General features: G+C 47.5%; 1 protein-coding gene across 1 annotated transcript in view; it reads left to right on the forward strand.

The window, feature by feature from the left end:
• Nucleotides 1-13,707, forward strand: part of CCDC180 (coiled-coil domain containing 180) — a gene marked incomplete at its 3' end in the record, with an annotated part of 47,073 nt that extends 33,366 nt beyond the window's left edge. Inside the window, exons 27-38 of the mRNA XM_080668314.1 lie at nucleotides 997-1,169; nucleotides 1,466-1,521; nucleotides 1,639-1,714; nucleotides 3,214-3,291; nucleotides 3,396-3,462; nucleotides 4,231-4,372; nucleotides 7,328-7,488; nucleotides 8,032-8,169; nucleotides 8,662-8,773; nucleotides 11,257-11,362; nucleotides 12,075-12,210; nucleotides 13,579-13,707. Of these exons, the coding sequence (XP_080524440.1) occupies nucleotides 997-1,169; nucleotides 1,466-1,521; nucleotides 1,639-1,714; nucleotides 3,214-3,291; nucleotides 3,396-3,462; nucleotides 4,231-4,372; nucleotides 7,328-7,488; nucleotides 8,032-8,169; nucleotides 8,662-8,773; nucleotides 11,257-11,362; nucleotides 12,075-12,210; nucleotides 13,579-13,707 (1,374 nt within the window). The remainder of the gene's footprint in view (nucleotides 1-996; nucleotides 1,170-1,465; nucleotides 1,522-1,638; nucleotides 1,715-3,213; nucleotides 3,292-3,395; nucleotides 3,463-4,230; nucleotides 4,373-7,327; nucleotides 7,489-8,031; nucleotides 8,170-8,661; nucleotides 8,774-11,256; nucleotides 11,363-12,074; nucleotides 12,211-13,578) is intronic.
• Between the last annotated feature and the right edge of the window lie 214 nt (nucleotides 13,708-13,921).

Below are 13,921 nucleotides of genomic sequence, written 5' to 3' on the forward strand. Positions count from 1 at the left end.
GACCGAACGCTAGAAAAGGCCATTCGGATTGTCACTCCCCTGCCCTCTGGGTAAAATCAGACCTATGCAGCAACGTGTGCCGTCAGTCCACCCTCCAAGGCCTCTTCTTTTTTCTGGTATCCCCAAGATGCCACTTTGCCCTCCCCCCAAGATGTCACTTTCATCAGACTTATACAGCAGCCTCTGGCAGCATAAATGGACACTCCTCACGTTCTGCTCTAGTTACCCTCAGACCCTGCCTCTCACTGCCACGTTTTGAACCAGCCTTTCCTTCTATGGGGAGGCTCTTCCTGCCATACCATCAACACTAAGCCTTCATCGCACCAGCACTACTGCACCTGACAGGCTTAGAAGTCCAGTTGGGGCCTTCCCTCTTACAGTCCACTGCAGTGTCATGGCTCAGAATAAAGGAGGGAACAGTCTAACTAAACTCTCATTGTGAGCCACCACTCTGACCCTTTCTCTAAGGCCCACCTGCAGGGGGAGTTGGTTACTCACTCATCCATGCATTCATCTCTTAGTTAAAAACATTGCCTGGGAACACCCACAGGCCAGCCTTACAGGCCCATGACCCCCAGTCTCATAGAGGCACTGGAACTTTTCCTTTACAGTACTGGTCCCCATTGTGACCAAACATTTACTTGATACGTATTAAATGTCTGTCTCTCTGACTAGACTGTAAGGTCCATGAGGACAAGGGTCCATGTGGCCTCTTCACACCATGTCCAGGGACCCAGGCAGAGCCTTGAAGAGAGCAGGCACTCAGGAAACATGTCTGAAAGTTGGCATGCATGCATGAATGAGTGAGTGGCACTCTAAAAGAGATGAGACCATTACTGTTTTATAGAAGGGAAAATTGAGGCTCAACCTGGTCAGTCAGCTGGCCTCCAGCTGCAGCACCTGAGCAAAGTGGTGCTGGAATGTGAACCCAGCCTGTCTGCCTGCCTGGCACCTAGGCTGAGCCCACATGCTCGGGCCTTTCTCTCTGGCCTGCAGAGCACCACCTTGACTGACTTGGACAAGGACAGTGACATCCTGGTGTCTTCAGAAGTCCTTGAAGAGGAGGCCAAGGTAGATGTGGTCACCCCCGAGTCCTTTGCCCAGCCAAGCCGCATGGGAAAGCCCATGATTGAAGACCCGGCTATCGATGTGGTCAAGAAGATCCTGCAGTGAGTGGCCCTGGGGTGCACTACAGGGCCCTGCCACCGTGGCCCATGCCCTGAGCCTTCAGGAACTGGCTTTGGAGTCCCACACACTGGGTCCCCATGTGAGCCCACCCCTGAAAGCCTGTGATCTTACTAAGCAAGGGACCTCTCCTCTCAGAGCCTCCGTTTGCTCCTCTAAAATGGGGCTCATGATAGGATGACGTCATGTGTTGTGTGCTAACTGGGGTGGTGCCCAGTGGCTGGCATGAGCTGTGCTCATGGTCACTGGGGAAACCTCACATCCTTTCCTTTGGTTTCAGACTTCAGGACTCAAGATTCACAGTTTCCCCAAGTGATAAAACTCGATCGCAGACAGGTAAAGGCAAGCAGGCCTGTGAGTCGCAGGGCACTGGCAGCGGGGAAGCCATGGTGCCACCTGGTCCATACTCACCTGGGGTCCTCTGTTCTTGTCCTGGGCGATTGTCACCCAAAGGCTTGAAGCGACACCGGAACCAGGGAGAACACTCTGCAAAGACCTTGTCCAGTGCCAATGCCACCTCAGTAGGGAGGTAGGGATGCTGGGCTGCCCAAGATCTCCCCTTCCCAGACCCCTACCCTGTCTCCTTCAATGGAGGCCAGAGACTACCCTGTTACTTTACCAGAGTCTGTCATCAGGATGTACTGCTTGTGCCCACAACTTCAAGACTCCAAGGGACACAGTGAGGGTTCCGCTCTGATGCTGGTTTAGGTCATATCTGCACTCATTCCCTCTTAGAGAGCCTATCTGAGAATTCAGTGGTGCCCAAAGTGATTGCTGGTGGATCCAAGCCCTCTGCCTTCCCACGCACATCATACTGAACAGAAAGATGGACCCTGGAGATGGCTTTCTTTGGGTGACATCACAGAACCTTAGGAGGAGTCTGGGCCTCTGCCTTCCAACCATGTGCTCTGCCCACTATGCCCTGTTGGAGTGATTAGACTCAGTGAGCATGAGCTCTGGCTAACACCCAACATGGCTTTTACAGAAGGTGGATAGCAGGCCACAAACTTTCTTGGTCTTCTGTGAGCCCTCATTGATGTGGTTTAATTCCTGGTTTTGAGGAAGTAGTGGTGAGGAAACCTGTGGCTTTGCATACCTCCAGAAGGTCTTTTTAAACACTCAGGCCATCTGCAATGCAGAAATAAACAAAGATCAACCAAATGAGAAAAGCAAAGGCTATTTACTCAGAGCTTGTGACAGCAAGGGAGTCGGCCACATCACTTACATTTTAGCTGAGACTCAAAGGCAGGCAGAGGAGTGGGAAAGCTTTATAGTGGAGAAGGGGGAGGGCTTTGGGTGTACCTGATTGGAGGCTGTTGGCATGGGAAGTGGGAGGCAGGCCAGCAGCTGGGTACCCATATGATTGGTTAGGGGAGCATGTTTCGTTTTCTCTGTTTGGTTTTAAGTTGAAAACAAGGACAAAACTTTGGAAAGCTGTCACTTATTAACCAATTCCTGGTCATTTGGGGGCCGATTATTACAGACATTTTTGTTTAGGCTACAAAATGAAATCCATGTTGCTGGGGCTGCCTGATGAAAATTCAGGATGCCCAGTTAAATTTGAATTTCAGAAAAACATGTAATATTTTTAGTGTAAGTATGTCCCAAATATAGCATGAGAAATACACTAAAAAATTATTCATTGCTTATATGAAAGTCAAGTTTAAATGGGGGCGTTATTTTTTTGTTTGAAAACCTTGCAACCCTATATGTGGCTCAACCCATTTTTCTTTGGGGGCTCACACAGGGTAGCAAGGATACAAATTTGTAGGCCGAGCACCTCGCTCCCTTCTCCCTTCTCAGTGGCCTTGGGTGGGATTCAGCGGTAGGGCTTCATTTCTACGGTAAGGTGTCCCCAGAACTGTTGAGGAGTAGAGAGGCATTTTGAAGGATTCAGCCCCAAACGTGGGAATCAGGTAGCCTACAGGGAGGTCTAATGCCTCTAACAACTCGGGTGGGGCTCCCGCAGGCTCAGATATGCCTGTCTGTCCCCAGCCTCCAGAGCACTGACCCACCTTTGTCCCACAGTGTCACACGGTTTACCAAGCCCAACAGAATAGACAGGCGGTTACAGGTGCTCTGGGACAAGCCACCTATTCAGGCCGAGTAAGTGACAACGCCTTTTCCTTTAACTACATTTTAACCTGTTGTGTCCATCTAGGGGCGCTAACCCTGACTCAGCTGAGGAATCCATCTCATGTTTGTTGCAGGGATTTTAAAGGGGTCATCCTGACCCTCCTCTGGGATAACAATGAGCATCTGATGAATGTCGTAGAGGTGAGGGCTGTAGCCCACAGGCCTCTGCCTGCCCCTCTGCCAGCCACTGGCCACATGCCCCAGCCGCTTCTGCCTTCTGCCTTCTGCTGATAACGGCCTTGTGGGTGAAACTGAGGAAGCGGGATTCCAGCCCCCATGACCCTGGCTACCCAGCGAAACCTCATTCATTCAGCCATTTATTCAGACCTAAACATTTCTTGGACACTAACTGTATTCAGGTACTGGGTCTGCCCAGAGGAACAAACACATCTCTGTCCCTGAGGCCAGTGCCCAGCAGAAGGGTGACAGACATGATGGCACCAGAGTGAGACAGGTGGGACGTGTCAACAGGGGGTCCTCCAATAGGAACAGCTTGGTACCTGTTTCAGCACACACTCCACACAGGAGTGTCTGTGCGTTTTCCTGTCTGCCTCCCGCTGAGCTGTGAGTCCTTCAGAGAAGGGGCTTCGGATCATCCTTATTAGTGGCCCACAGCCTCGTAACCAGCTTGGCGCTTCCTCGTAAGCTCTCAGCCCTGTCATTGAAAAGAGATTCCATATTGGCCTTGAAGGATAAATAGAATTGTGCCACTCCCTCTCTAGTACCTTGCATAGCCCTGTGACACCAGCATTGGTGAAAAGGACAGACAAACAGAAAGACGGTCACCGGCACAGGGGACAGCGGGAGAGAAGGCTAGGTGGTGTTGAGAGCAGGGCGGAGGATGCCAGGATCGTGGACCAGAGTCCCATGGTGAGGGTCCTCACCCACACCATCAACCTCCTCTTGCAGGAGTTCTACCGCAGGGAGAAGCGCTCAGTCACCAGGCCCGACTGCATGTCTGATACCTTGGAGCAGTGTACGGAGAACATCTGCAAGAAGATCCTGGAGTACCAGAGCCAGACGGACGAGTACCACAACTCCTGCCTCATAGGTGGGTGAGGGCGGCCAGCAGGCGGGCCCCGGTGTGGCACGAAGCCACTGACTGAACTAGACCTGGGTCTCAGGGTCTGGATGTTACCTTCTGACCTGGAGGTCACCAGGTGAGTCAGAGGAGCCTCTCCATGAAAAGTTGACGTCTTAGAACTAGGTAAAAACCTTGATCAGATTTAGCTGGGGGAAATAACAATGCCTCCTCCCCAAATGCCCCCTTTTTTGAGATGTATGGTGATTTGGTCATCACACAGGTATTTTTGACAGCTTCACTGAGATATTCACCTACATATAACTCATCATTTGAAGTGTACAATTTAATGGATCTAGTGGGAGTTGTGCAACCATCACCCCTGTCAGGTTTAGAACCCCCCGGCCCTCATCACTTTCCCAGCCCTAAGACAACCACTAATCTACTTTCTGTCTCTGTTTCCTGTTCTTAACTTTCATATGAATGGAATCATGTCGTATGTGGTCTTTTGCGACTGGGTCCTTTCATTTTGCACAATGTGCTAAAAGTTCATCCATGTTATCGTGTGTATCAGCACTTCATTCCTTTGAATCATAGTCCATTGTCTGCATGTACTACATTTTGTTTATCTATTCATTCATTTATGGGTATTTGATTGTTTCTACGTTTTGGCTATTGTGAATAATGCTGCTGTGGACATTGATGTGCATGATTTTGTGCGGACATATGTATTCCTTTCTCTGGGGTGTATGACTAGGAATGGGATTGCTGGGTCGTATGGTGACTCTGTGTTTAATCATTTGAAGAATCCTTCCACAGTGCTTACTGCATGCCTGGCCTGGGCTGGACTGGGCTAAACTCAGTAGACACTGCCTCCTGGAGAACAGGGACATGGAAATAGGCAGGTAGATACATCTTGCCATTTACATTTATTATTATGACTTAAAGGAGTTGTGAAAACATGACCATTACCCCCCTTTTGTCCATTTCTCCAAGTACCTCTGCATCTTCATCATAGCCTTGTGTGTTTTATGCAGTCGTAAGTCCTAATTATTTCTTTTGTAAGTCAGGGAACCTGATGACCCATTATAGGCCTGCTGTGTTGGTGGAGAGGCAGCATGGATAGAAGAGGGAGAGGATTAGGGGATGGTCAGACCTGTGATCAAGATCTAGCACTGCCATATTCCAGCTGTATGACCTTGACCCAGCCACCTTGCCTCTGTGAGCCTCAGTTTCCTTGTCTGTAACCTGGAGATAAAAGACAAAACCCACGATGCAAGGCTTTTTTGAAGATTAAACCCCTCGCACAGTCTTGCCATATACTGTACAGGGGAAAACAGTCTGCCGTGGCTCTCATTACTGTGGTTGTGCAATGACTGGAAGAGAAACTACAGGCAGCATCTCATTTCTCTAGCTCAGGATTTCCCCAGACGAACTCTGTGGGGTCCCGTTCTACATGCTCTTCCGAAAAATGAAGGTCCCATGGTCGAATGGGCTTGGGAAATGCTGCCGATTATGTGCGTCTCTGGAAGATTCTCAGTGCAAAGTAAATGTTCACTTCCATTTCTTACAGTTTGGGAGTCCAGGTATCTGACCAACTCTCCCAGTGAAAATGCTGGATATAATATGTTTGTGATGAAATCTTTTAAATGCATCGAGCTAACTGAGAAGCAAGGAACACACAGGCCCCACACATAAATAAAATAGGAATGCTGAGAGATGAATTGAGCAGTAATTTTGGCTATTGCCCTAAGGACTTTGCTGACTCCCAGGTGAATTGAAGCCTCTGTTTTCATGGCCTTCGGGGCATTGGGAACCGGAGACGAAGCCTAGACCTCCCAAGGTGGAAAGTCCAAAAGGACACACAAAACTGGGACTCTACCTACAGAGTAAGGTGAATGAGACAAAAACCACCCCTTCCACTCCTACAACCAAAACTGTCTTATTAAAAACCTTGGTGCTGGGTAAAGAAGAAGAAAAACTCGAATGAGAATCCACACCTATAAGCCAGCCCCAATGTGGTTTTAAACTTGAAGTCATACTGAGATAAACCTGAATTTAACTTTCTGTGGAGCATCCAAAAGGCCTCTCACTGACACTTTCACTTAAAATGATCTTGAGTTAGTTGTGTCAGAAGCTTGTTTAATAGAGACACTACAAATCTTCTTTAGTAAAATCCACCTTCAATTCAGGCCTCCAAGGATTCCCCAAAATCAAAAGCCCAGAAAAATAAACAAACAACACACACACACACACACACACACACACACACACACACACACGGAAAAAAGGTATCTTGAGCATGAGGTAGGCAGCAGGATGAGGCCAGTAAGGACTTTATATATATATTGAACATATCAAACAGAAAATATAAAAGAATGTATTTTTTAGAGTCAAATAAAAGATGAAATTGGAAAAATGAGTAAGGAGCAAGAGATTATTAATATGGCCAAGTAGAAATGAAAGAGAACCAAATAGAACTCCTATATTTGAAAAATAAATAGTTGAAACTTAAAAATTATAAATGGCTCTACAACCATATTATTCATTGGTGGAGGTGAAATTAGTGAACTGGAACATAGATACAATGAAAATATCCAAAATGCAACACAGAAAAACAGATGAAATTTGGGAAGAAAGGTGAAGAGATATGGAGGAAAGAGTCCAAAAGGAGAGGAAGGAGACTAGAGTCAAGACAAGATTTAACGAGGTAATGGATGAGACAATGCTTGAAGATACAAGGTTACTTTAAATGAGCTGAAAAGTCCTGCAGAGTTTAGAAGAGAAGTCTTTGGAACTTTTATACTATAGTAGTTTTTTCTGTCCTAGTTTGACCACATGACCCCTTTGATGAAATAGGTATTACCACATTGAAGACCAAGTCTTTCTCTTTGGGAAACTGCTTTGGGCCTTTGCTGGAGAGATCACCTCAGCAACTGGGCTCTGTTCTATCCTCTCCCCTGGTCTCCCCCCCAATGTCTACAGAATTACGCGCCCAGATGAGGAGATTTGAAGAGCTGCTGCCCCAGGTGTGTTGGCTGGTGATGGAAAATTTCAAGGAGAACAACTGGCAGAAACTTTGCACCTCCACCAAAGAGATCCGGGAACAGTTCTTGAATTATCACAAGCAACTTGAGAAAAGGAAGGTGAGGGCTCCAGGACCTGCTCTTCCTCTCCAGGTTCAGGGCCCCGGGAGAGCAGAAATGAATGCAAGGTATAGGAAGAACTGAGTCCCAGGGAAGGTGATTGTTGGATGGGAACTGAGGGACACAAGGCATTGGGGGAATGAGAGTGGAACGGATGACTTCTTCAGTGAAGTCATTCAGTAAACTCCTTGTTGAATTTAATGGGTGAGTCAGCTGGGCTCTGTGGGGCCATTGTCATTGAGATCAACAATGCTTGTCTCCCTGGTCTCATAGCCACAAGTTGTTGATTTCATTGAACCAAAGTCTGAATTGTGCTGGACAAATGCTCAGCTTGCCCTCTCCCTCCCCTCAGAGTCCGCTCCAGCCAGGCCCCTATCTTGCCTTTTCTGCCCACCCATGGCCCTTCACACACCCTGGTCAGAACACACATCAGTTTGGCCAGTGCCATAATTGACAGAGGACATAGGCCAGTGACTATTTGGTCCTGACCTCAAGACAGCGTGGTTGAAATTCCTGCTGATTTCTGGATTTTTTAAATTGAAGGATGAAAATGCCCAGAGTCTTCATCCAAATCTTGGACACCCTATACATTCAAAAAAAATGGAGTCTCTATGTTTAATGGAAGAGAAAAGACAGAAAGAATTGGACACCATGATTATGACCACCAAGGAGAAGCTGGAGGTCAGTGGTGCCATCAATTCCCAAGTCCAGGGCTGAGCTGCACTGCCCTTCTGAGAGATGACCCCAACTGACAGCCCACCACCAGCGTGGAGCACAGCTTTGTGCTGACACCCGGCCACGTCAGGAGATAAAAGTGGGCAGGTTTTACAGGTGGAGATGGTCATTGTTGGCTGTTTGTAACTTGTATGTTTTAATTTCTAAATTAATTATTTACAAAAATATTAATGAGAACTTTTTTTCCACAGTCCATGCCTAGTTTTATTTCTCCTTTGGTGAATTGTCCCTTGGCCATTTCGGAATCATTTCCTACCTTCAAGCCAAGTCACCTCTTAGGAGAGGTCTCTTGGCTGAGGACCAAATGTCAGTTACCTCAGATACAATTGACACGTGGTGGCTTTGTCTTGTTACCCGCTGGGTCCCCAAATCCCCCCTCAGCCTGCTATTGGAGGCAAGGTACTCTGCTACCAACTGGGCTCCCTGTGTTTCCTCCAGGAATGTATCAGGAAGTGCGGCCGGTTATTCATAACCAGCTTGGCCAGCTTCACCGAGAAGTTCCTGCTGCAGTTGGATGAAGTGGTCATCATCGATGATATCCAGGTTGCAAGTAAGTGGCTCTACGGCCCTGTGTCCTGGCCCCAGGGGACTGGCGAGGCACAAGCTGATGGGCCATGGAGGATTTCTGCCTTTCCCCAACTCCACCAGAATGAAAACAGATTCTCCACCAAGGAGACTGATGAATTTTTCTTTGTTTTCATGAGAAATAACTTTCTTTTTTAATTAAATAACAAATCCCAAATGGGTCAACTATTACATGTAGAAAATGAAACTCTACTAGTAAATATTTTCATAATTTTGGAGTGGGGACAGCTTTCCTAACTATGAGATAATAGCTAGAAACCATAAAGGAAATGGCTAAGCCCGGCTGGCATGGCTCAGTGGTTGGGCATTGACCTATGAACCAAGAGGTCACAGTTTGATTCCCGGTCAGGGCACATGACTGGGTTGTGGACTTGATCTCCAATAAGGGGGGTGCAGGAGGCAGCCAATCAATGATTCTCTCTTATCATTGATGTTTTTATCTCTCTCCCTCTCCTTTCTTCTCTGACTATATATATATATATATATATATATATATATATATATATATATATATATATATATAAAATATCTACACTAATAAAAGAGTAATATGCAAATTGACCATACCTTTGTGACGCCCACCAGCCAATCAGGAGTGAGTATGCAAATTAACCCAACAAAGATGGTGGGTTATTTGCATACGCAGGCACCAAGCGGCCAGGGGCAGGGCAGGATGCTTGCGTTGTCACCATGCAGTGACACAGGCGTTCCACACCGCCCCAGCTGCTCAAGTCCTCTGGGCAGCATGGGCAGGTAGAAAGGCAGCTCCAGGTCGGAGCGAAAAGGTGGCTCTGGCCGGAGTGAAGGTGGTGCCAGCAGCCAGGGGAAGGAAGGCCCGTTCTTGCACGAATCTTCGTGCATCGGGCCTCTAGTACATACATAATGGAAATGGCTGCCACTTCTCTGTGGCCAAAAGCACACACACAAAAAAAACAAAAGGGAAACTGTTGAAAGATGGAAAGACAAACCACAAACTGGAAAAATATTCCTAATATCTAAAAGTCAGAGAAAGGCCCAATATCTCTGTGGTACAAAGAACTCTACCAGGTCAAATTTGTAAAAAGAGACAAAAGACAAACACATGCAATTCAAGAGAGAAGTAATTCACATGGCCAGTAAATGTAAGAAATGCTTGACTTTACTGTTGACGAAAAATACAAATATGAACATTATGAATATATCCGTTTTCACCAACAGCCTTGGAAGGCTTTTACGTTTGGTGAGAATGTGAGGAAGCCCAAGTGCCACAGAGACCCTGGGAGAAGTGTAACACTGATACCACTCTCTTGGACAACCCTCAGTCAGTACCTATCAAAATTCTTTTTTCTTTTCCTTTTACCTGTCAAAATTCTTAATTTTGACCTGGCAGTTGTTACCCTGGGAATTTATCCAACAGAAATACTTGCACAGTTTTTCAAGGGTATATTTTAAAGCATAGTCATCACCACACTGACATTGCAAAGAACTGGGAACAATACTAACATCTAGTTAGAAGGGATTGGAGACACAAATTATGGCTGAAATGTACAATGACTGCTGTTCAGCTACTAAAGAGTGTTTAATGGTCTATATGTGCTAACATGGAAAGGCAGGAAGAAATACTGTTATGTGAAAACCAAGTTGACAGTGAGTACTTTTCTATGATCCTATTCAAAAACCACACACACGATATATATAGATGTAAACGAATTCATGTGAGAGAGAAAGAGAATGAGAGACAGAGCCTGGGAGACAGTACCAGACTGTTGACAATGATCCCCTCTGGTGGCTGGAATTACCAGAGACTTCTAAAATCTTTTTTTTTTCCCAGGTTAGGGATGTTTAAATTTTTTATAATGTGCATATTACTTTTATAGCTATAGAAAGACTCAAATCACATCTTAAGTGTTATTCATTTATCACTAATCTATTAAGTAATTGAAATATATTATTCTTATTAAGGTTTTTTTATTATGAAGACAGTAAATATTGATGATAGCAAAACAATAAATTCAATATGAATTACAAAGAAAGTTAAGAATGCAGCCTACAGCTCTGGCTAGTGTGGCTCAGTTGGTTGGGCATCAGCCAGGGTACCAAAAGGTTGCTGGATTGGTTCCCGGTCAGGGCAAATTCCTGGGTTGTGGGCTTGATCCCAGGTTGTGGGGGAGGGGCGTGTAGAGCAGGCAGCCAATCCATGCTTCACTCTCACATTGATGTTTTTCTCTCTCTCCCTGACCCTTCCTCTCTCTCTCAGAATCAATTAAAAATCTCTTTTTAAAAATAAAGAATACAGCCTACATATCTGGTGCAGTCAGTTTTTCTGTGGGAGGAGCTCTGCCTCCCATGGGAGACTCCAAATGGGGAGAAGGGGAGGGAGGCCCTCATTTCTCTAAGGCCAGAGGGTGGGCCCCTTGATCTCAGGCTGTGGGTAAGGCCACGGTCAGTAACGTGTCTCTTGCCTGCCAGAGATGGAGCCCCCTAAACAGAAAACATCAATTCTCATTCGGAGGAAACTTGCTGGGCTAGCCCTGGAGGAAGAGAGTGAGAAGCCTCTGATTGAACGGGGCAGCAGGTGAGAGCCAAGAAGAGGAGGTATACCAAGAATGGCTGTATCTGCTGGGGGCAGTGCTATGGAATAACACTATGCTCTATGCCTCAGTTTCCTCATCTGTGAAATGGGCATGGCAGCCTACCTTATATGGTATTATGAAGAGAAAGTTAAATGAGATTGGAGTGCCCCTGGCACATACTGAGAACTCAGCGGCTGTTAGGATCCACAAAGGGGCCCACAAAGAAAAGGAGGCCTTTCCCACTGTGAGGCAAATTCTAGGGTTGCTGGTGGCACTGAGAATGTGTAACAAGAGCTGTCGAAGTGCTCGTTCCTGTGCCCCAAGAATGTGACTCTGGAAGAAGTAAGGAGTGATTTGCCCAGCTTTGTTCTTAGCCGCAGCTTTTACAGCACAATAGGAAAAATGGAGCAGGAGCCTGTGACTGCCACCTGGCTGATGAGTAAACTATGGCCCAGAAATAGCGAACAAGGGGAGGTGTGCCATTCCTCCGCCCAGGCCGAGCCCAGGGTTGTCTATTCACATGGATTTAAACTTTTCACACGGATAAAAATACAAAAAAGGAGCTTGAAGAAGCTTAACATTAAATGATCAGAAGGGGTTTTCTTTTAATTAAGACATTTAAAGAAATGCTAATCTTCCCACCAGGGTTAGTGGGTGTGTCCCTAAATGGTGAAGCCAAGCCTGTGGGGCTTTTACATGCATGTTTGTTTGTAGGAAGTGGCCTGGAATCAAACCCACCGAAGTCACCATCCAAAACAAGATTCTCCTCCGGAAAACACCATCAATCACCACCTTCAAAACAACCCTGGGCCACCTGGCAACTGTGGAAGCCCGAGATGATGTCTACCTGGTGAGTGGAGAGGCGGGTTGGGATTGGCGTGCCCGAGGGACGCACAGCAGCCCAGTTGGGCTGGCTGGGGAAGGAGACAGCTTCCCATCACAGTGCCCTGACATGTGGCCATGTAGCAGATGGCACACGTGAGGGTGCCCCAGAGCACAATGTCTACGCTCAGGACAGTCGGTGTTCTCAGACACAAGGACGTGAGCCGCTAGTCATGTCCAGTCCCAGCGATAGCGTGAGTCTGATGGCGTGAGCCCAGTGCTGCAGGAGTTCCTCAGAGGTCACCCCACCCAGACTAGGGGGGTGAAGGAAGGCTTTCCAGAGCAGGGGGTCAGAGTCCGTCAGAGGCATGGAGGCCCTGGGAGCAGTGGGTGGAACGGCTGACAGTTTCTGTTCTCAACATGAGGCATCTCATTAAATCCTTGTAAATCCCCATGAGGAAGGTAGAATTGTCCCATGTTACTGATGAGGACACTGAGGCTTAAAGAGAGTGCCCCCCATATGCCACTACAGAGTGGCAGAGGTAGGGTTAAAACCGAGTGCCTGTTCGACACCCATGGGGCCTGTCTGAAGAAGAGGGTACACCTAGATGCCACCTGTGGGATCTCTCAGCGCTGAAGATGTGTGGACCTTTGGTCCTGGTGCCCGGAGAGAAACCTTTTCCTGCCCAGAGATATGCTGACCCTGGTATTGGGAAAGCCTACAGTGCCCAGGACCGGCCCTTACCCAGCTACCATGCCAAGCCCCAGGCAGAGGGGGGCAGCTCTGCCTGCTGAGTTCAGGGAGGGCTTGAAGCCTAGAGGGCTCGACCTCCCAAGGAAGCCAGGACCCCTCACCCCAGGGAGGCCATAGTGTGGGCAGCAGTTAGCAAGAAGTGCAGAGTTCATAGTCTGGTAGACTGGGGTCCTAGTCCCTGCTTAGTCTCTTTCTAGCTGGGTGATCCCAGGGAAGGCTCAGTCGGAGCCTCAGTTTCCCCATCTATAGAACAATCAGACCTGCCTGATTGGTTGTTGGACAAATACGTGAGAAATGACTGGTGGAACTGTTGCCAGTACCTGGGGTGGGTAAAGCTAGTTGCCAGCAGTTCGCAGTGTTCCTCTAGAGCCGTGGTTGGCAAACTGCGGCTCGCGAGCCACATGCGGCTCTTTGGCCCCTTGAGTGTGCTCTTCCACAAAATACCACGGCCTGGGCAAGTCTATTTTGAAGAAGTGGCATTAGAAGAAGTTTAAGTTTAAAAAAATTTGGCTCTCAAAAGAAATTTCAATCGTTGTACTGTTGATATTTGGCTCTGTTGACTAATGAGTTTGCCGACCACTGCTCTAGAGCACAGAGTCCAGAAGCCCCTCCTCATTGCTCCTTCTGCTGCCTCACTCCTAGAAATATTTAGCATTGTTTGAAGAGGAGTTGAAGAAGATCCAGGACGAGAACACAGTGCAGGTGAACGAGGCCCAGCGCTGGAAGAACAGCTGGCAGAGGTCCGTTCATACCCTCCAGAGCCTGTACTAGCGAGGCCCTCAACTCACCCCAAATAAAGGCTCCTTTTGTATGAACTGCTTCTTGATCCCCCATCCATCTCTATCCATCCATCGTCCACCTGCCTGTCTGTCCATCTCTCTGTCCATCCATGCATGCATGCACGCATCCATCCATCTGTCCATCATTCCTGCTCTGTACCCAGCACTGTAGCTTCATCTGTGACCAGGGCACGATGTGGTCCCTG

Source organism: Plecotus auritus, assembly GCF_963455305.1.
Source record: "Plecotus auritus genome assembly, chromosome: 5".
NCBI classification, from domain to species: domain Eukaryota; kingdom Metazoa; phylum Chordata; class Mammalia; order Chiroptera; family Vespertilionidae; genus Plecotus; species Plecotus auritus.